Source organism: Pinus tabuliformis, chromosome J (genome assembly GCF_031772625.1).
Source record: "Pinus tabuliformis cultivar Carrire ecotype Pingquan chromosome J, CPIR1, whole genome shotgun sequence".
Taxonomy (NCBI): domain Eukaryota; kingdom Viridiplantae; phylum Streptophyta; class Pinopsida; order Pinales; family Pinaceae; genus Pinus; species Pinus tabuliformis.
In genome coordinates, this window is record NC_142295.1 from 1,278,121,715 (window position 1) to 1,278,145,868 (window position 24,154).

Sequence of the window (24,154 nt, forward strand, 5' to 3'; positions counted from 1 at the left end):
TATCAGTATCCTTTTAAAAGAAAACATGGAACAACCCTCTGGCCTTATTGATGAAAAGTACATATTTTCTAGTTCTTGTGGCTTGGTGGATAAGGAAAGAATCCAACTGCAAATAAATCCTCATAAGTTTTATTTTGTAGACTTTGAAGATGCCCCTATTTATGACTCATATGACTATGATAAAGAGTTGGATACTAGTCCCCAAGCAAATTCATTCCTAGGAAAATGCCAAGAAGAAAACCAACAAACAAACATTTTTGGACAGTCATTTTCTAGAGTAAAGAAGGTTGTCATGAGTATGAATGGAAAGGATATTGGTCAAGAAGATGCTCATCAGTGCATTGGAGAAAACATAGTTGCTCCAGAGCCCAAGGTATGTAGGGAAGTTCCTAAGTTTTCTGATAAATCATATATTGTCTCAGGGAAGAGCTTGGAGCTTCCATTTAAATTTCATAAAAGGCCCAAAGTTGAAGAGCCAAACAATGGATGTAGATTCCCTATACAAAAAGACTTATGTCAGCAGATTATTCAAGAAAGGGAGGTAGCTAAAAATTTATTTTATCCATTTTATGATCCCATAGCTGATTATATGGAAGTTTTCCTTGGTCAACCACAAACTTCAGTTTTTGGGTATGTGCAAAATCTTTCATTTGAAAATTTTATGTGGTGCTTTCCTATTTCAATTTCTGAATTCCAAGAGTATAGTGGCATTAGATCCAACACTCAAATGTTGGCTTGGTACCACTGGAAGGTGGATTTCACTTGATTGAATTCACCCATGTTATAGGTAGGACCTGTACATAAATAAGCTCAATCAGTGAGCATTTTATTTTCAGTTGTAGTGTTTCTAGTTCAGTATTTTCAGTTTAAGAATAAAGGAAGCAATCCAAATTGGAGCAGGTTTTGGGGAGATTTTATATTTCATATTTTTTCATATTTTGACTCCATTCCCAACCAAGGACATTGGTCTAGAGTTCTTAGCACTTTGCAAGCAAAGAGTTGTCCCCATTTGGAGCTAGAATGTTGTAGCTCAGTCTGCTGCTAAAATGTCAAAGATCTTAAAAGAAAATTCCAGCACGGGATTAAAATTGCAAAACTTGATGGCACCTAGATAATTAAATCTGAAGAACATGAACTCAGGGAAATGATAACTTGTAAATCTAATCATGAACAATTTCTAGGCACACTTAAAACTCCATGTATATATTAGTTATAAAAAGATTCGAGATCTTGTGTGTCAAGCCTAGTTACCAGAAACGGGACGTTATCCGCTGTTTCTGGCCGAAACCTTCACCGAAACGCAACCCAGCTAGAAACGCCGTCTGCAACGGCCGTTTTCGTTTCCACGGGCAAGAAACAGTTTCCCACGAAACGAAACCGTTTCTTCTCACCGTTTCCAGATAGACTTGCAGTTAAATTTATTTTTTCGAACTCTGGTTAAATGTAATTTTTTCAAACCGTCCGTTAAATGGAGTTTAATTAGCAATTGAATGTTAGTTTTTTGGATACAGAGGTTGAATCCAGTTTAATTCGCAGTTCAATGTTAGTCTGCTGCAGTGGACTATTAGTTTTCTGGAAATTAAGCCTAAGCACTCCAGCTTATTGTGAGCGACAGCTGAAGAAAAAACTGCTGTATTTTTGAGAGAACAGAGAGAGCTGTCAAAGAAAAACACCAGTTGTCAAGGATTTAAGCAGAAGACCAGAGCGAACCCATCATTACTCAGATGCAAGCCAGGCACAAGCAAGGCACAGATCAGAGCCAAGCGGCTTCAGGCCCCCGTTGAGTTATCTTCAACAGCATTGTCAAATCTATTGTCAAAAGGTACTGCCTAAGAACTTCAATCTCTGGTTTTTTTAATGAGATGTCATGCGTGATGTTAAAACTATTTGCAATATCAGTGATCTTAAATATACGCCGGGTCATGCTCTGTATCTCGGTTTATTTAATTCAACTTGAGAGTGCGATAAAATTATGGCATATTTGCTTATACTGCTTAGAAAGGGGCAGAACAATGGATAAGCATTGGAACTGTTATCCATTAACAGGTTGGATTTCAACCAGCCGTTTGAACTTTGCATGATGATGCCCATTCCAGAGAGGTTTTGATAAGTACCTTAATTTTCATTCATGATCCTTGTTTCCAACCTGCAATGTAGGTAGTTTTGAAACTAAAAGTGAGTTCTAGCTAAAAAAATCGAAACGGAAATAGACAGAACAGGGCATTCACTGTACCGAGCTTGGCAATATCCGGGAAACAGGGAACAAACGAAAGAAAAGTCCAAGAGCATTAGGTCTGAGCCTGGTAGTCTCCTGCTTGCAATATTGGCCTTATCAAGAGCTTCAAGCTTCCCTTTAATCAACTTAGATTTTTTTAATACTGCTTCCACATCTTTATCCATCGTGTCTCTCAAATTCTTTATGGTTTTCGCGTTGTGGATGGTTTTTCTTTCTTCATGTGAAGCTTGCAGCTTCCTTGACAGTCCTTCCACCGATTCCATATCATTTTTCACATCCTCAACTTCCTCAAAGAATTGTCCTAGGTTTTTTTCTTCGTTAATGCCTACCATTTCCACATCATACCCCGCCTCTAAATCCTTTCTGGAATCCTCCTTAAGATTCGCATAGTTTTTGAAGGATCTCGAGAAAAGATCATTCATTTTTCAAGCATATATTGAAACGAAATTGTATCGCATGGCTCCTCATTTGATTTTAGGATATAAAGGTATTGGGTGAAATACTGATAAGAGTCTCTTTTGAATTGGATGCAAAATCTATATTTGTTCCAAAGCCACTTTTGGCGTTGAAAGTCGATTTTGTGTGTAAATATAGATAGAAGAAATCCGCCTCGAATTCAGAAATAGTGTAAAACGTTTTGGACGCAACCTTCTCACAATACTGACAAGCATGGACAACCCTTATTTGGAAGCACTGTTATAATATTGTTTATTTGGTTATGGATTATATGGAGCGATATATGGAGCAACTTCATAATACAATGAGTGATATCATTTTAATTCGATACCCAGTGTTATGGAGTTGCGTTGTTTATTTGGAAGTGTAGATTATGTTCATTTGTTTATTTGGCACCCACCATCGCAACATTATATACCCCAAAGGAGGTAAGCCAACAGATTTATGCCAGTTGTTGAGGTACTTTTGTGGATTAAGGTTTTGTACCATAGTATTTGAAGTAGCATTCAATGCATTACATGGTCTAGCATTACCACTGAAGAATGCCCAACAATTGTACCTAAAATATGATGTTATATGCCAGCGCACAAAAGTGAATTGTTGGCTTGTGTCATCGTTCACTTATGGCACAAATTATGATCCTGCAGTTTAATGGGGACATGTCTTCATGAGCTCAACGAGATTTCAACTTCTCTCTCCACAGAGCCAACGAAACTAGTGCCAATTAAGTAAAAAAGAAGATAAGTGACTTGTTGAATGAGTATGTTGAGAGTGGTGATAAAGAAAATGGTTGTCATTATATAAAAGACTTGAATGTTCCTTTCTTTCATCATGAAGTTGTAAACAGGGCTTTAATTTTATCCATGGAACGAAGAAGTGCACAACCACATATCTTGGCTCTATTGAAATAAGTTGCCAAGGAGGGTCTAATAACATCTAGTTAGATGTCGAAGGGTTTTGGTAGGCTTGTTGATACTGTAGATGATTTGTCACTTGACATAATCAACATGAAGGACATGTTTGAATCTTTGGTTTTTAAGACAACAAAAGAGGGATGCCTTAGTGCAGCACCTGACATTGTCAATCTGCTGCTCCACAATTAAAATGCAAAAGAACATCTGTTAAAATGAAACTTGATACAGAGAAATTTCTTGGAAAAATTAATCGTTAACATTCCTCAATTGGTTTTCTGTAAACCGAAATGCAAAAAGATCCGAAAAATCACATAAATTTCTATAGAATCGAATTTATTTATATAAATTAGATAAAATGCTTGAAGGTTCAATACATTGAAAAAAAAAACTGCTTAAATTTTTTCCAATTTAAGTGAAATATAAGAGACAGATCCTCTGGAAGAGCATTATATTACAGTTGAAGAAGAATGGAAGGTATTAAGGTTGCTCTTTTGGCAGGAGAATCTGCGAAATGTAATTCATTTTTAACAAGAATGAATTATTTCAATGAACCCTTCAACTTGGAGATCAAACATAGTTTCACACATAAAAGCATGCAAATAACACGAATTTTTCTTTATAATTCATCAAGGAGGCTAAAGACGAACGTTTGTTTAGGAAATTACAAGATAAGCTTCAAAGATTCCAGCATGTACAGAGATAATCCGAAATGCTGAGGATGTAAATAGGTATGGAGTTGATGGGAAATTGTCAACGAATCTGACTTTACATAGGAAAATGGAGAAGCTATCCGGGAGACAGAAAACAAATAGAAATAAAATCGTAGAAATCTAAGTCGGAACAGGATTGCAAGTGAACTTCTCCATACTTGATATAAATTTGACGGGGAATTTTGATTATGAAGTAAATTTTCTATGATAGTTTTTTTTTTTTAAGATTGGGATTTGTGTGATGTTTCATATTTATTTTTACTTGTATATTAGATGTAAAAAAATTTGTTATTGTTGTTTGGAAGTGTCACTGAATATGTCTTTTCACAATTTTTGGGAAAAATATTACTATATTTACAATAAATAAAATATAAAGCAAAATATGGATTGCATTGTGATGCGTTAATCGTAAGGCAGTGAAAATTAACCAAAATTATCAAACCTTACTATGGCAGATTCATTCTTTGTAACTGAGTGAGAAGTTAATGAAAAAACTGTAGATTGCATCCATTAAGTCGAAGACCAAAATCGTGAAAGCTTACTCTAAGCAGCTCAATCAATCATAGTTAGTAAAGATCAATAGTCACAATTACCAAATAATTTATTTATAAGATTGTGGGCTATTGTTGACCATTTTGCCCCAACACTTTTTTGGCTATGCTTAAAATTCCACTAGGTTAGAGATTTTTTCCAATTACGTTTTTTTTAATGGTATTTTATTTGAAAAATTTTCACAAATGTTGTGAAGATTTAGAAGTTTTGTAAATAGATTTTTAATTTGGAAAACTTAAAATAAATATAATTAAATAAAGTGATGAGAATTATTATTAGGAATTTTACTTTGAAATTATATAATATCTATTATTTTAATATAATATCCAACTCGTATTTGAGTAAAAAGGAAAAATCAATAGGAAAACTCAATGTTACCAATCAACATACCTAATTATTGCTAGTGCATAGCCCCACACACACATATATTTAGAGAGAGAGAGTGAGTTATGGAACAAGTAGTTATAAGTTATTAAAATATCACTGAAGCCATGTATCATGGGATTTTGTAAAATGAATGAGATCAGGAGCTAGTCCTTTTCTCTCGAGCTAGTCCCTCCAATGCTCGAAGTAAGGTGATTTAGATGTTTGAAAATTTGAAAAAAGATAAATAATTTTATTTTGTTTAAGTTTTCCAAAATTTTCTTTGATTTTCCCTTCAAATTTTTAGTTAATTATATTTTTCTAATTAGGTGTCAATTTTTTAATTTTATTTTCTGTAACTAATTTTCAAATATAAATTGTGCAGATTAAAATTGGTTGCAGAGGAGAATCATTTATTTTTTATTTCACTCATTTCTCATTGCAATGGAAGAAAGTTCACCAATGTCACAAAGTAGACCGCCCCTTTCCCAACAGAAATCTTCCATAGAGGCATCCAAAAAAATCCAAAGCAAAGAATATCAAGAAGCAAAAAAAGCCTTTGAAGCAAGGTTATGGGCAGCTGTGAAATGCACTCAATCTTATAGTGGAGGATCAAGTGGATCATCTGGTTCAAAGGTTTGGTTGTGCCCTTATTGTAAAAAACAAAAAACGGGGAATGTAGGAAGAGTTCGATGGCATTTACTTGGAATGGGGAAAAAAGAACAATCAGCTTTATGTGACAGTGTACCTAAAACAGAAAAAGCTTCTCTAATTAAGCAATTTAATGAACTTGAAAAGCTTAGACATATTTTTGAAGGTTTAGTTCAAGCTAACAACAATCCTAGTGGATTGACAATTGGTGGTCCACACTCTTATTCTCAACATCAAGTTTCTGTTTCTCACCTTCAACACTTATGGGATGTAAAAGGAAGGGGAAATCTCGATGCATCCATTGGACGATTTTTTTTTGCAAATGGCATATCTTTTAATGTTTGTAGGTCTCCTTATTGGAAAGAAATGGTAAGGGATCTAGTTAGCAATGCTCCTAAAGGTTACAAGCCTCCTAGTTATGAAAAGATGAGGACAACCGTGTTATCTGAAGAGAGGGCTCGGGTTGAAGCTAGACTTCAAGACATTAGAGATAGTTGGAAGGAATCTGGGGTCTCCATTGTCTCAGATGGTTGGACAGATGTTAACCATCGTCCCCTTATCAATATTTTGGTTTCGAGCCCAAAAGGAGTTTTGTTTTTAAAATCCTATGATACTACAGGAAAGACAAAAGATGGTCCATATCTGTTGGGTCCCTATAATACTAGTGATTACCCCATTACTATTGTAGTTATACCCCTTATTTATATTGATGTACCCATGTAGTGCCCATATTGTTACTATTGTGCCACATAGAAGCCCACTATTGTTATTGTTGTGCCCTACAATATTATTGTTATGTAGGCTTTGATTGTATTGGGACCACTTAGACTCCTATATATAGAAAGGAGGTATTTTCATTTGTAGCATCCAAGAATTGTTCATTTATGTAATGTAAAGGAGGTTGCCCCCTCGAAGAGGCTGAATTCTAAGGCGTGGATCTCTCTTTTCTATCTTTTTTTGAGTTGGTTCATAACATTTGGTATCAGAGCTTTGGATTCTAGGGTTTCGCTGCTCCAAGCAGGTCATCGTGGCATTTTCGCTATAAATTTTTTTCTGTGACGTTTCAGAAGTCGCAAAAAAAACCCATTTGAGAAGAAATCGCGCTGAACCTTGGGTCCGAATTTCAGAGTTTTTCGCGTGATATTTGGGGAGATATGATCTGAGGAAGTTGGTCTTTTTGCAGACTCTTGAATTACACTCAAAACAGGTGACCTAGGGAAAATCGTCATAACTTTCTTTCTAACCATCGGATTGAAATTTCGTAAGAAGGTACAGAAAGAGGACGGACTGTAGTTTTCTTTTTTATATTTTTCAGAGTCAAAGGTTGAAACAGTGACACGTGGCACGTCGTCCAAGTTCGCTCTACTGAACTAGTCTATAATCAAGTAACTGTGGGAGATTTCGCATAACTCTTCCTTGGAGAATCCAATTTGGGTCAGACTTGTGGCATTGGAAAGAGGACACAGAGGGCTACTACAGGTCACAAATTCAGAACTAGATAATTAGAAAGTACAGAGATACATCGGAGGCAATATCGAGCTCCTACAAAGTGAAAAAAGGTGTGTAGATTTTCTTTAATTTTTGCTTAAGCTTGGTTTGAAAATTTATTTTGAAGGTATTCAAAGAGAATATTAGAGAATTATTATCGGTAACTGATGCCACGAGGAAAAAAAAATGCAAACACCTAGTAAGGAGCCTGAAAGCTCTAGCATGACTCATGAAGAAGAAGAAGATATGCTATATGATATATCAAAATTACAAGAACAAGTGCAACAAGTGTCACTTGCACAAAAAGCACCAGAATCTAAAATGGATGGTTTAAAGAAAGATGTAGAAGCTAAGATGGATGGCATGGAAGCTAAAATTGATGGCATGGATGATAAGATGGATAAGTTGCTACAAGAAATAGTCACTAAGGGTGAAAGAGTACCAAAGGAAACTCATGATGAGAACAAAAGAAATATTAATCATGATTCCATAGAATCTAATGTTGGATCGAAGACTCACCATGTTCCAAAAATCGATATGAGGAAGTTTGATGGCAAGGATCCTGCCACATGGATATTACAGATGGAGCAATTCTTCGATCTCAATAATGTGCAAAACACACAAAAGGTACGTATGGCAACTTTATATTTGGAACCAAATCAGTTTGTATGGTATCAATGGCTTTGTTCTCGTAAACAATTTATCACTTGGGCAATTTTTACGGAAGAATTGATAGCACATTATGAGGATACAAAAAGCAACACTTTTTTTAGCCAATTGATGAATCTCAAACAAAAGGGTTCAATAATGGAGCACATTGAGGAGTTCCAAAAATTGAACATAAGGATAAAAGATATTCCAGAGGAGCATAGGATTGATGTGTTCATAGGGTCTTTAAAGGATAATATCCAACATGATGTGCGCCTTTGGGAACCTGATTCATTAGAGAAGGCATTCAGGTTAGCAAGAAAAATGGAAAGCAAAATTATGGCAACTAGGAAGCATACCATTCACAACTATAAAGATGGAAGTGTTGTTGCCCATAATCTTCCACAACTTACAAGGTTGACACCGCAACAATTGGAAGAAAAAAGAGCAAAAGGGCTTTGTTACAATTGTGATAGCAAATACACAAAAGGTCATAAGTGTGCTGAGAAGAAATTATTCTACATAGATTGTGAAGAGGAAGAAGAAAAGGAGCAAGAAAGGTCAAAAGAAGAGGATATATTCCAGGAACAAAGCCTATATGAAGAACAAATAAATCCGACCATATCTTGTAATGCATTGGCGGGAATTACCACTCCTCAAACCATCAAGATAGAAGGACAAATCAAGAAGAAAAAGGTGATAGTGTTGATTGATTCAGGAAGCACCCACAATTTTATTCATTGTAGGGTAGCAAAAGAATTGAATTGCTTCCTATATCCAGCACCAGAGTGTCAAGTGATGATTGCAAATGGAGGAACAATAAATTGCTCTGGAAAGTGCCATAATATCAAGCTATCCATGGGAGAATATGTATTGACTAGCCCAATGCTTTCCATTCCAATGGGAGGTGTTGATGTTGTACTAGGAGTCCAATGGCTACAATCCTTGGGTACAATAGCTTTTAATTTTCAAGAACTTTTCATGAAATTTTCTGTGGAAGGAAAGGAAGTTGAATTAAGGGGTATTGCAGGGAAACCAGGAAAGATAATCAGCTCTAATGGTATGACAAAGCTTCTAAAAAAGGAGCAAAGGGGTGTAATTGCACAATTATGTTCGCTAGATGTTTCCACATTAGAATCATCTATTTCTCCAGGTCTCCAAAAAGTCCTGGACAATCATTCCAAGGTATTTGAGACTCCCAAAGGTCTCCCACCTATGCGTGATCATGATCATGCTATTCATCTGATTCCAGGAAGTGTTCCTCCAAACATCAGGCCGTACAGATATCCCTATGTCCAAAAAAGTGAAATTGAACGTATGGTTGCAGAAATGCTAGAGGCTGGTATAATTCAACCGAGTCAAAGTTCTTTCTCTACTCCAGTAGTATTGGTGCACAAGAAGGATGGATCATGGCGCATGTGTCCGGATTATAGGGAGCTCAACAAGCTCACTATTAAAGATAAGTTCCCCATTCCTGTCATTGATGAATTACTGGATGAATTGCATGGATCAATTTACTTCACCAAGTTGGATCTTCATTCGAGATATCATCAAATCAGAATGAAGATTGAAGACATTCCGAAAACGGAATTTAGAACTCATGAGGGTCATTATGAATTTTTGGTCATGCCTTTTGGCCTTACCAATGCACCTTCAACATTTCAAGGTTTGATGAATTCAATTTTCAAACCATTCCTTAGAAAATTTGTGTTAGTATTTTTTGATGATATACTTATCTACAGCAAGTCTTGGAAGGATCATGTTGAACATGTCGACAGGGTGCTGCAACTATTGGAAGAGAAACAATTATATGCCAAAAGATCCAAATGTTTCTTTGGAGTCCAGGAGGTGGAATATTTGGGTCATATTGTATCTCATGAAGGAGTTAAGGTAGACCCTACCAAAATTAAAGCCATTAAGGAATGGAAAATCCCCACATCCATAAAGCATTTGCGCGGATTTCTTGGGTTGACAGGATATTATCGCAAGTTTGTTAAGAATTATGGGAGAATAGCAGCACCTCTAACGACATTATTGAAGAAAGATGCATTTTCATGGACTCCGGAAGCAACAAAGGCCTTTGAACATCTTAAAGAGGCAATGTGCCAAGCACCGGTCTTAGCTACACCGGACTTCACAAAAACCTTTATTGTGGAATGTGATGCTTCAGGAAATGGAATTGGTGCTATTCTAATGCAAGATGAAAGACCCATTGCCTTTGAAAGTCATCCAATCAAGGGAAAGTTTCTAAGAAAAGCTATTTATGAGAATGAAATGTTGGCAATACTCCATGCACTTAAGAAATGGCGACCCTACCTAATGGGAAGACACTTCAAGGAAAAAACAGATCATGATAGCCTTAAATACTTTTTAGAACAAAGATTATCCTCTGAAGAGCAACAAAAGTGGGTCACAAAGATGTTGGGTTATGACTTTGAAATCATCTACAAAAAGGGGAAGCAAAATGTGGTGGCAGATGCACTCTCAAGGAAGGATGAGGATGTGGAAGCATTGTTGTGCGCTATTTCTATCATCCAACCAGATTGGATAAATGAAGCAAGGGAGGAATGGAAGAATTACGAAGAAGTATGGGCACTTATTCGAAAGCTACAACAAGATTCCAGTACGTCTGATACATTTAGCTGGAAAAATGATTCGTTATGGTACAAAGATCTCTTATACCTCTATAAGAATTCCCAGTTAAAACAAAAGATTCTTATGGAATTGCACACTTCTCCCTTAGGAGGACACTCAGGATTTTTAAAAACTTACCACAGGGTGAAGAATGAATTTTTTTGGGATGGCCTTAAATCAGATATTCATAAGTTTGTGGCAGAATGTTTGGTTTTCCAGCAAAATAAAGTTGAAACAATTAAGACACCGGGTCTATTACAACCTTTACCCATTCCAAGCCAACGTTGGGAGGAGGTATCAATGGATTTTATCACAGGTTTACCCAAGTCTGAGGGAAGAGTGTCATCATGGTGGTAGTTGACAGACTTACCAAGTATGCACACTTTTGTGCATTATCACATCTATTTAAAGCCAGTACAGTTTCTACTGCATTTATGGAAACAATTCAAAAGCTACATGGAAACCCAAAGGTTATTGTAAGTGACAGAGATCCCATTTTCACTGGAAATTTTTGGACAGAATTATTTTCTTGTCTTGGTACTCAGTTAGCTCATAGCTCATCTTATCATCCTCAATCTGATGGGCAAACTGAGATAGTAAACAAATGTTTGGAAGGATACCTTCGTTGCTTTGTATCAGATAAATAGACACAATGGGTCAAATGGTTGCTTCTGGCTGAATGGTGGTATAACACTTCCTTTCATACAGCAACAAAAATGACCCCATTTATGGCACTTTATGGGTATCAACCACCATCCATCACATCATATTTAAGAGAAAATTCTAAGGTTCAGGCAGTGGAACATCACATCGAACATCAACAACAAGTCCTCCAACTCTTAAAGGATAACCTTGTGTTGGCACAAAATAGAATGAAACAACAGGCAGATCAGCATCGCAGTGAAAGAAGTTTTAATGTAGGTGATTGGGTATTCCTACGGCTACAACCATATAAGCAAATGTCCCTCAAGCAAGCTACGAAGGATAATAAATTATCACCAAAGTATTATGGTCCGTACAAGGTGTTGCAAAAGATTGGTACTATGGCATACAAATTGGAGCTTCCTGCAGCTTCTCGATTGCACCCAGTTTTCCATGTTTCATGCTTAAAGAAGGTTATAGGCGACAAGCTCCCAGTTCAAACAATATTGCCAGAACTTGACGAAGAAGGAAAAATTATATTGGAACCGGACGCAGTTATAGAAACAAGAACTCGACAGCTACGAAATCGATCAATTTCAGAGTACCTTATCAAGTGGAAGAACTTATCCGCTGAAGATTCCACATGGGAGGACGAGAATTTTATGCAGAAGTATCCTGAACTACTCAAGCGTTGAGGACAACACTTTTTTGAAGGAGAGGGGCATGTTGGGTCCCTATAATACTAGTGATTACCCCATTACTATTGTAGTTATACCCCTTATTTATATTGATGTACCCATGTAGTGCCCATATTGTTACTATTGTGCCACATAGAAGCCCACTATTGTTATTGTTGTGCCCTACAATATTATTGTTATGTAGGCTTTGATTGTATTGGGACCACTTAGACTCCTATATATAGAAAGGAGGTATTTTCATTTGTAGCATCCAAGAATTGTTCATTTATGTAATGTAAAGGAGGTTGCCCCCTCGAAGAGGCTGAATTCTAAGGCGTGGATCTCTCTTTTCTATCTTTTTTTGAGTTGGTTCATAACAATATCTAACAGGTCTCCTCAAAGAGGCAATAGAGGAGGTTGGTAGAGAAAACGTGGTCCAAATTGTTACAGATAGTGCCTCAAACAATATCCTTGCTGGTGGGTTGATTGAGGATGAATATCCAACAATTTTTTGGACTCCTTGCTCTGTGCATTGCTTGAATTTGCTCCTGAAAGATATTAATAACATTGCATGGGTTGATAAAACTATAACTGAAGCAAAGATGCTACAACACTTTATTATTAATCATGCAGCATCCATAGCAATTTATAGGAAATATGCAAAACTTCAGCTTCTTCGATGTGCCGAGACTAAATTTGCATCTGCTTTCATTATGCTTCAACGCCTTATTAAAATGCATCAATCTTTGAGAGAGATGGTGGTATCAATGGATTGGCAAAGGTGGAAGGGTTCTCATACTGGGGATGGCCTAAAAGTTGAGGACATCATTATTGGTTTTTCTTCAGAGAATTTTTGGAGGAGAGTGGAGGATATTGTCACCCTTATTACACCTATTGTTTCCACCCTTCGCATATTTGATAGTGATCAACCATGCTTAGGGGATGTCTTTGAGAGCATGGATCAAATGAGAGAGAAGATTCATGACATAATGGAAGATGAAAATTCTAGGATTGACAAAGACACCAGAAATGAAGTGTGGGAACTTAGTCTGACAAGGTGGAAAATGCTTCATAGCCCTCTTCATTCAATTGCATTTTTACTCAATCCTAAATGGTTTCATAAGAAACCATCGTCAGATGTAGAGGTTATGCAAAACTGGAACACTTTTATAAGTAGGTGTTACGATCGTCAGGATCGCACTGCTTTACGGTTTGAGCTAGGAAAGTATTTGAGATCAGAAGACCACTTTGCAAATGAAGATTGTGCATACAACAGACAACAACTTGGACCCATCGACTTCTGGATACAATATGGTACAGGGACCCCCTTGCTTCATCGTTTGGCTATCTGTTTGCTTTCAGGGGTATTCTTAATAACAAATACCTTTAATGTATTGATTTATTGTTTAAACAATTAATTCTAAAGCTCATTTTGGATTATTTATCTTATAATATTTATTGATTGACTATGACTAACATAATTTTAATTTTATTATACAGGTGACTAGTTCCTCTGCATGTGAAAGAAATTTGAGTGAATATGCTTTCATCCATTCAACGAAGAGGAATCGCCTAGGCACAAAAATGGAACAAGATTTGGTGTGTGTACACTCAAATCTACGTTTGTTATCTCGACAACAACTAGAATACAAAACTGGACCCACGAGAATGTGGGATTATGGTGGTTCACAAGATGACGAAAATGATGAGCTTCCACTTGAGGTGCTACAAGACAATGCTGAAGACATGCTTGATGATACCATGAAGTCTACTGACCAAAATAATTCTTTTGGAATTGGCTCAAGCTCAACAACTATTCCAGAAAATGAGCTTCAAAATCTAGATTATTAGGTTTACTTGCATTTTGATATGAATTGTTGGAAGTGACTTTAGAGATACATATATATTCAAAAGAACAAATTTAATTATTTATATTTCAAATCTCTTATTCTTATCAATGTTTTCTATTTTCTTGGAATTAATGATGGCTAAATTTTTTGATCTACAAAATTATCACTTCCTTCTTAAAACTAAATTAGTATTTACAATTGTTTTTTTACAATTTCATGAGCAGAAACATTACAGGTTTATGATTAATGCTTTGTCTATATTGTTCACCTTTAATATGGTGTTTTTCTCTCTCCTCGTTTCTTATATGCGAAACCTCCAAACCTCGTTTCTCGTACCGTTCTCGTTTCCCGTTCCGTTTCCCGTTTCTCGTTTCTGGTAACATAGGTGTCAAGGTGTCGAGAAACACTATAAAGTTGCTCGTCCAAAAGAGGTATAAGCAGAAAAGTATCCTGCCTTCATTTCCAACACTCCATTAAAATTTTGTAAAGCTCGCGCTATCTGGAAATTTGAGCCATGCCCTGCAAATTATAAGGAGAGAAATTATTGAAAAGGTATTGAAATGACAAACATTCTTAATGAGAGATTGCACTCCTTAGGAAGAAAGCACTCAAAGTTTCTACAATTTTGGTTCACAATTGACATTGGATTTGGAATTTTTTTCCATCGTTGGAGCTATCATGATTCTTTTATGGGAATCAAGTTGGCTTGTAGCTTCAAATGAAGAAAGAAATTTCATGATGTGAAAATCAGAGTCATTATATGCAACTACTCCAATGGCTCCTGGTATAAGCGTTCCCTTAAGAGATATTGGGTATATTTCCTTGGAACTCTGCTCCATGTAGGAGCTCATGAGTTTGATCATGCGCCTACAGCTGCAAGGTTCATTATCGTGAAGCAAGTAGTGAAGGTGTGCATATTGAGTATATTGTTGTATTCCTAGCACTCTTGTTTCTGGGAGCTTTCGTTGCTTTCGACTATGACACACTGCAGCTTTTGTCTCTTATTCAAGTGCTTCACATATACTGTGCTGGCATTTGGTATAATGTTGTCTGTTGTGGGGTATGTTGGTTAACATTGAAATCACTCCCTACACTTTTCAAATCCATGTATAGACCTGATGAAAATCTAGTGGTATTGAATGTTCCTCCAATGTCATCCTTGTTCGGATATTTGTCTATAGGGATATTACATTGGAAGTAGATGGTATTCGTTTTCATAACAATAAGAGTTGTGTGCAGAAACTTAATATGTTGCATCTTCAGTTGTTACAAAAGAAACATATGGTGCATGATCTAGTGAAAGATTCTCATGCCAACATCGTGAGAATAGATACGAGTCATAAAGGAAGGGTATTTTGCATTCCAAATCATTGGCTGCTAAAAAGCCAATGAATTGCATAAATCAATCACTGTGTAAACTAATTTTCGCAGGTGTTCCCAGGAAGTAAATTTTGGTTGCCTATTGTGGATAAACATAGCAAAATTTCAAAAATCCGTGATGTGGGTTTTTTTTTTTTGCAGAAGAGCCCAAATTGAATTTATTGCTGGAGGTTTCCAAAAATTGAGAGTAATTTTAGAGATTTTGCCAGCTCCTTCAACACCAGGTTTGGTAAAAATGCCCTGCAAGTTGTGAAATCAAGGTATAAACGAAATTATAATGAGAACACAAGAATTGTAATGGAGTCCGTTCATGTGTCAAATAGTGAGTCACTAATAAAAAGTTCTTGCAGTGAAGAAGATTCGGATCCTCAAGTACATGATGTGGCAAAGAGAGGCAAAGATTCAGATGACACTGGGTGCGTTAATGCAAGAGAAATTGATTCCACTTCTCCAGCACAAAACTCAACATTTAAAGGAAGATTTCATTTGGATGATCTTAATAGTAAGTATTTATGTTGCACTGATTCCATCAATAGTAATTCGGGGAAAGTCATTTCTAATGTCCGGAAAATTATGGATCGGAGTGGAACATCCATTGCTCTTATGAAGGAGATTGGTAAATTAGGCGGTTGCTCTGAGGCTAGTAATGATGAATTTACCAAACTCGGTAAGCGTCACGGTATTTTTTATCAAAAATTTTAAGCCAGCAAACGAAGATCTATGGAGGAATTTTCCTGGGCATCTCTAAAATATAGCATTGAGTCTTTTTGTGGCATTAATGATCATTTACCTGGCGGCTTCTATGATGTTGGACGAGTTCGCCCATTTAAGCCATTGATAAAATTTGAAAAGGAAGACCTTTGGTTAGACTCTTGGGAGATTCTTTCGGTTGACAGAAAAAGATATGAGGAGTTCAAGGTTGCCATTATGGATAGTGGAGATGGTATCAAGTTTAATTTAAAATTTCATACTTGTTAAGGATGGAGTTGTTTATCGAGCGATTTTTTGGATTTTCTGGTGAGGGAATCCAGTGGAAAATTTTGAAGTGAAATTTTGATTTGTGATATTTAAACTGGTTTTTTAAGTGTATATATGGATTCAGCATCTTCAAAAACTTTTAGGACACTTAGATTATGCAAGGGTTAACCATCAAACTTGTGATTTCAATAAATTCTTGATAAAATTTAAAGAAATTAAACCAAAAAACCCACCTAAAAAACCTCTAAAAAATCACACTAAAAACAACTCAGTCAAAGATTACCACTACCACTATTGAAGGAAAGCTTTCTACACCACTACCACTATTGAAGGAAAGCTTTCTACAACCATATTCATTGGGTACAGACATACAGGCGATCGTACACACCTATCAATTCATCAAGGGAGATAATATCAATGATGTATTAAGGCGTATGGTTTAATATGGTCGCATTTGGACATGGGTGTTGAAGTGTTTTGAAACAAATAAGACACATTATTTTATGTAGATCGGATTAGGTATTCACGTTTCTATTTATGAATTATTTTTTGGCAAGAGTTAACGAGTATATTATATATAGGACCTGGTTATATGTGTTTTCGATAGTCCGATAACACACACGCTATATGTAGATAAATAAAAAATAGTAACATATATTATTGGACTATTAAAGACGCATATAGTCGGACATTTAATTTCCTATAATATGTTCGTTAACTCTTGCCGTATTTTTTTTCACCTGTAATCAACGATTAACATAATCATGCATAAATCCAACGGAGTCCCTGACAACACAAAATACTTGAAGTTTAAGCTAAAGTGTGAATCCGCAGGGCAATATTTCCTCAAGTTGCCCATTTTTTTTTTCTGTAAACTGAGGAAGGAATTCTATTACTTCAAAAACATCGTGAAACTTACAAACTAGCTAGATACATAAAAGAAGTCATTGCCCGCCCTGAAGGGAAACCGGGACCAGTCTATAGTTCTTAACTGCCATCCATAAGAAAAACATATCTAACCTATCTAACCATACAAAATTGTCTACTATGAGATTCATAAACAGCCTATATCTTGTATGAGACAATTCCATTAAAGATTACAAAATTGACAAAAAGCCAAACAAAGCCTTTGAAAACCTGTAGACAGCATAGTCCAGTCATCAGTGAGCTGAGGTATTCATCTGTGGTTCACCTTCCGCCTTGATTTCGAAACCATTTTCCTTCAGCAACTGCAGAATTTTGTCCAACTTGTAATTTTGGACATTCAGAGTCATCTGGATATTCCTCAATTCTCTTTTAAAAGTAGGGAGTCCATGGACTAATTCCACCATTTCAACTGCAATTTGCTCCATGGCCCTAGCCAGAAGTCGTTTCATGCCCCAATAAGCATGCAAAGATTGTTTATATAAAGACAACCTTCCGCGAGTATGTCCTGGATCAGGGATAAAGGTCTGCCACTCCTCCATTTCTGGGTCTGAAGCTGCCTGCATGGCTTCCTCTTCCAGTTGATCTATAACTGCTCTCATGTGTTGGCTAGTGCCATGAGTGTAGGCTGTTTCTGCTTCATTAATTTTTCTATTCATATCCCTCCTGGCCCTGCCTCGGACCCGACGCTGCGATTGCCTTCCTCCGCGACCCCCTTCATCACTACTCACTCCCATGCTCCGTGGAGTTCCTCGAGCTTTCGGCGGCCGTCCTCTTCCTCGGCGACCACCCCTGCCCTCCTCAGAGTCTACTGGATCATCTGTCCACCGGATTCTCTTCCCTATCTTCCCGCCTGTCGCCCACCTCAAATCGTCATCTACTAAATATTCATGAATATCAAACTCCTCCTCCGAACCATCAGGGATCTCCAAATAAACGCGCGGTAAGAACTCCTCGTCAATAGCTTTTCCCTTTGCAGCATCCGACAGGCCTTTGACTGGCTGGTCTTCCACCCTTCCCATGCTTCTTGTCCGACGGCCATCTTCCTGCACTCTTCGCCCATCCATACTGGGCACGGCCGTGGGCTGCATGCTACACTCACGCACTCTCTGGATACTAAAATTTACTAGGAGGTGCAGACGATGCCTGGCGCATTTACAGAAGGAATGTCTGATCCTAATCCACCACCCCGCCTTCTTAATAAACACCACTCGCCTGACACCTGCCTTAACACTTGCCCCATGAAATTTAGAATGATTTGAATCGTACCCAATGTATTCATAACATCGCGCTGGGGACCTCGGCAACGTACCCACTACCTGCATTGGGAAACACATCTCAAGTTGCCCATTAAAGAGATCGACGGCCTCAGTTTATTACGATGACACCTTATCTCTCTTCCAAAAACTACTAAAGGTGATCTCGAAGACGGTTTATGACTCCCAAAAGCGGTATGTGGTTTTCCATGGTGCCCGCAGCCATCTTGTCTTAATTTAAGAGCCCAATATTTTAATATTTGTATTATAAACATAAAAGGGTGGAAGTTTTGTTTTAAATAGATTCTATTCGATATTTTATATATATATATAATATTAAAATGATATTTATTTCAAAACTTTTTAAAAAGAGAAATAGTTTTTATAATTGTTATCAGAATCAGTTTTTAAAATTGATTGTGACAGTTACACAAAGAGGCATGAGAAGAAATAAAAGAGGAGAAATGATACATGGTAGTGTTTCGGAGTTGGGAAAAGGGAGTCCATGTAACGAAGGAGTCTCAAAAATTCAATAATAGTAACAATTTTGATTCCAGCATTGGGATGGTTGCAATTGGTTTTTCTCCCTTGTTTGCAGTAGTTCATTTATGTTTTTTTCCTCTTTTGGAATGGTGTATGTTGTAGGTCATCTCAATTTAATATTTTACAAATTTACTTATTAGTATTTATATATTTAAATTTGAGACCCTTAAAGGGCACTCCACATTCCATAAACTCACTCACACTATCTCTTCTACCTATAATTATTTCTACAGAGGTTTGAATTTAGATTCTTAATTTCCTAAGCTTAAACCTTGTCCTTCTTTATTTTCTTTCTAAATCATTTCTTAGCTCAAAGACCCTGCAATCCTCAGTGTTTCTAGCCATTCTAGTTTTGAAGGCTAGGTTTTTGAATTAGAAGATTTGTTGCTACTCTCATGGCCAATTCCTCTAGTCATTGATTGTATTAGCTTTTCATCAATCTTAAGATGTATAGGGAATTGGTTCGCCCACAGCCAGGAACTCTCTCCGAGAGTTACAATAGGTTGCATTAGTGGAATATTTGGTTTTCGCCACTCTTGAGTTAGCAGAGTCTTCAAAAGAAATGGTTCAGCAAGATTTGTTTCCAGTCATTCACGAAGTGTACGGGAAATATATTGTTATTTCTGATGAAGAACAGTGGAGAGTTGATTTTGAGTTTAACGACAGTTTAAACGGTGAAGGAGAACGCTCGTCGGATTCAGAAAAGGAGGAGAAAAGAGGCGAAGACATGGTTGATCAAGACTTGGATTGGATGGCTCAAGGGCCACTTTCTCTTCTAGATAACCTTCATAGAATGCCTAGACATCTGGAGAAGTTTTTATCTAAGTTTGATCCTAACAAGAAAAAAAGGAAAAATATCATATCGATGATTTCTACAAGCATCTACGAATGTTAGAGATACGGTACAATGATGTTTCTTGCAATATTTTTCCTTTTACATTAGAATGTAGAGAAATAGCATGGTACCATAGTCTTCATACTAATTCAATCCATGGTTGGAGGGAGTTTAATAAATTGTGTTTGGAGAAATTTTTCGATGACAAGACTCCCACCATGTTATTAAAAGAGCTTGGAAATATTAAGATGGGGGAAAAGGAGAAATTCAAAGACTTCAATCAAAGGTTCAACTGCATATTAAACAATTTTCCCCTAGACAGCCAGCCTCACGATTCTATCACTATACATTATTATACAGTTTCCTTGTCGAAAAACATTTCCTCTTTTGTTAAATGAGTTGCAAAGGAGACATTGGCTCTAAACTTTGCAGAATAATTCATCGTGTATAAAGACTTGCATGCCATTAGAGTTATTTCAAATGATGATGAATCTAAAGACTCCAAGGATACTCGGAATAAATCTTGACCTTCTTTAAGTAACGCTAAAGAAAATGATTTTGTAGTTTTTGAAAGCTTGACCACATATTTAAAATCACTCACCAATGAAGTCTCAAAATTAAAGAGAAGGTAAAGTGAGACATTTACTAGTAGCAAGCCTCCCAAATGTTTCTCATATAGAAGGAATAATAACAACAATAAATAGTCAGCTAAATTTTCCCAGAGTTCAAATTTTGTGTTGAATATTGAAAGTATAGGAATTGTTAACTATTGTTCCTTCCATTAGGAATGGCATTAGAGAAAACATGCCCGCAGTAAAACCACAACATGAATTATTTGGTTGCACACATTGTTGATACTTTACTAGTAGATGAGCAGTCTGAATAAGCAGAAGCAACAAATGAACCTGCAGCGGTTGAGGAAAGTATAGGTATTGGACATTCCATTAACACTTTTTTATTTCATTTTCAATACTGACAAGAAGAGTGTTGAACCACCAACGAAAAGTGAAGCCCCTCCTCAAAAAAAAACTAGTCATTATAATTTGAGGAGAAAATGATCCATTTATGACTAGGAAGTGATGAGACAAGAGTTAGAGAAGCAATTGTTAAGAATACTCGCAGCACCAACTAATCCTGCTCAGAATGCACAAAATAAGTCTAGAAATGATATTTCTTCTAAGGAAACTTCCACTAGCAGCAAAAGAAAGTATATCACTCTGGAAGTTTTTAATAAAGCTACACCTCCAGACACTTTAGCACTACCTGCTAAAAGTGAAGCTATTGATTATAACATAGTTAAAGACTTGAAGAGAGCTCGTGCCAATATTTCCATCTTTGAGCTTGCAAAGATAGCAGGCCAATGTGAACTGCTTGTCCAAGCCTTCTCACAATCTTCATTGGGTGATAAGGCTTCTACTTCTCAAAATGTGTCTAGTAAGTCTATTGGAACTCTCGAATCTGTGGTTAATGTTGTAACATTAGATGCTAACAATATCTGCCCCTCATTTTTGTTAATTTTCGAAATATTTCATTACAATTTCCACAATTGTTTGGGCGATTCGGGTGCATTTGTTAATGTAATGTTATTATCTTTTGCTAAGAAAATTAAAGCCAAAAGGAATAAAACTGATGCACAAGTCATTCAGTTGGACAGATCCCTTGTCCAAGGTATTGGTGAACTCAAGAATGTTATTATATGTTTGTCATCCGATCATCAAGTACATTAATGTATAAGCATTGTAATGGTGGACATCCCTGAACCTATGGCATACTCTTGAGTTGAGACTAGTCTAGTAAATTACAAGGGTATTTTTCTATAGATTAGTCACACTTATGGCTTCAATATAAAGGCATAAACAATCAAATTCAGGTGGAGGGTGAACCATACATGAAACATAATGTGACACCACTTGAGGGGCATAATGAGTTGTTTCCTTTGTAGACCTTATTTTTGGAAATTGTTTCCTTGAAATCGATCACTAGTGTTATAAAGCACAACCATCACCTGCCCTATCTGATACACAGTTGGATCTCCTTCCTTATACTCCAACTGGTGCTAAAGAATCATATAATATAGATGTACATAATAGTAATAATAGAATAGAAATCAGTTTAGTAGCTAATAATATATGGAGTATGTACTTCGATGGTTCTAAAATGTAGGATGGCTTTAGAGTTGGTTTCATACTTATAGACCCACACAATAAGAAGTACATCCTATCATGTCGTTTGGAGTTTGAGTGTACAAATAATATTGTCGAATACAAAGCACTCATTCTTGGGTTAAAGAAATCCATCAACTTGAAGGTAGAGTTGCTCAAGGTAATTGGTGAGAAGTGGTTACTCGATAGGTACGGAACACTATACACTGTGTTTCACCAAATCTTAAAAACTACCAATAGGAGGTATGGAAATTGATTAATTATTTTAAATCTTTTAATATCATTTATGTTCCTAGAATTAGAAATGTTGCAACAGATGCATTAGCTAATGCAGTCGCTAGAATGTCACCTTTGAAAAATGGTTTTTCTATAGAGATTATATATAAACCATTTATGCCTGATAATGTCACTAATTTTCATGTTTTCAATGATGACCAATAGATACTACATTTTATGGCTAATGCGGACATATTTAAAGATGTTGTCATTGAGGAGGATGAGCACGACAAGGCTTTGCAGGAAGCATCTAATGCGATGAAAGGCAACACTATGCCTAAAGGTGTAGTGTCCTTGGAAAAATTATATGACCTGCAAAATCGGTTCAGAGGACCAATTAACACTAAGACTCAGAGCTCAAAGTTTTCATCTGAACAAGTCAACTTGGGAACTCAAAAATACCTAAAATATTTAAACCTCGATACACGATGTTCTCCACAAGAATGAAAATCCTTCATCTGCCTATTCAAATAGTATTGAGTTGTGTTTGCATGGTCATACAATGATTTGAAGACATAAGATACTCGTATCATCCAGCAATTCATTCTCATTAAAGAATGGCTCATACCTTTTCAGTAGAAGCTAAGGAAATTTCATCCAATGCAAGAACCCCTGATTCAAAAGGAATTGAAGAAGTTGTTGGATGATCAGATCATTTTCAAGGTTAGACATTCTACTTGGATTTTGAATTCAATCCCCATCAAAAAGAATTCTGATGAGATAAGGTTATGTGTCAACTTTCACAATCTTAGTCGGGCATCAAATAAAGACAACTACATGGTGCCATCCATGGAATAGATCCTCCTAATAGTATTTGGGTCTAAAATGTTCTCACTGCTAGATGTTTTTATGGCTATAGCCATGTACTAATAGAAAAACCAGACCATCTTAAAACCACCTTCAGAACCAAGTGGGGAAGATTCGCCTTTAAGCATATGCCATTCGGACTTATCAATGTTGGTGCTACTTCTCAAAGAGAGATGGACATCACTTTCCAGGGCCTGATTGGTCAAAGTGTAGTTTTTTATTTGAATGATGTTATTGTTTTCTCCAAAAGAAGTTCAAATCATGTACGTCATTTAAATCAAATATTTGAGTGGTGTCGCAAATATGGTATTTCTCTCAATCCCAAGAAAAGCATATTTGATGTGTCAAAGGGCACTCTCTTAGGACACATCATTGCAAAGAGAAGAATTAAAGTTTATCTTGAAAGGGTAAACATTATAACTCAGATCATGTTCCCAGTAAACAAGAAGGCTAATTAATATTTCATAGGGAAGATTAATTTCTTGTGAAATTTCATCTCTGATTATGCTCAGATAGTTAAATCATTATAGGAGATGATTAAGAAAGATGCGATTTATAAATGGGACAAAAGGGAAAGGATGTTTTTTCTCAGATTAAGAAATTTATTGCTAATGCGCTTGCATTATTTAGTCTTGATTATGACAAATATTTCCTACTTTACACTTTTTCTCTGGATTCATCTATTGCAGTCGTATTGACTCAGAAGGATGTTGAAGGAAGCAAACGACCTATATTTTTTTATAAGTGTTGGCTTCTAGGGATCAAATTTGAATTATCCTGCCATCAATAAACAAGCTTATTCTTTGTATAAGGTAGTAAAATATTTCAAGCCCTATCTCCTCAAATCTCACACAATAATATGTGTTTCATCCAGCGTCATAACACTCTTTTTGCAGCAGGCGTTGGGTGAAAAGAGGGAAAATTAGATAACATATTTACAAGAATATGATCTAAAATTTAAAGCAGTTCATACCATTAAGGGTCATGTCCTTTGTCAACTCACAACAGAAGAAATAGATGCTTTGGAGCAATATTTTTCAGGTTAGGAGCAGGAAATAGATATGCATAATGTTGAACAAGTTCCCACAGAAAAAATAAATAGCGCCATGGTATTCAGACATATGGAAATTCTTCGAGCACGACACCTCGCCCACACATTCATTGAACAAATA

The 24,154-nt window shown here is 36.4% G+C and overlaps 1 protein-coding gene and 1 pseudogene across 1 annotated transcript; one reads left to right on the plus strand and one right to left on the minus strand.

Annotated features, from left to right (window-relative positions):
* Positions 1-2,169: 2,169 nt before the first annotated feature.
* On the minus strand, positions 2,170-2,658 carry LOC149231908 (syntaxin-124 pseudogene; annotated as a pseudogene).
* Positions 2,659-5,675: 3,017 nt separating this feature from the next.
* On the plus strand, positions 5,676-13,822 carry LOC149231909 (uncharacterized). Its single transcript, XM_089381783.1, has 3 exons — positions 5,676-6,411; positions 12,362-13,335; positions 13,472-13,822. The coding sequence occupies exons 1-3, from the start codon at positions 5,676-5,678 to the stop codon at positions 13,820-13,822; spliced, it is 2,061 nt and encodes a 686-aa protein (XP_089237909.1).
* The last annotated feature ends 10,332 nt before the right edge of the window (positions 13,823-24,154 follow it).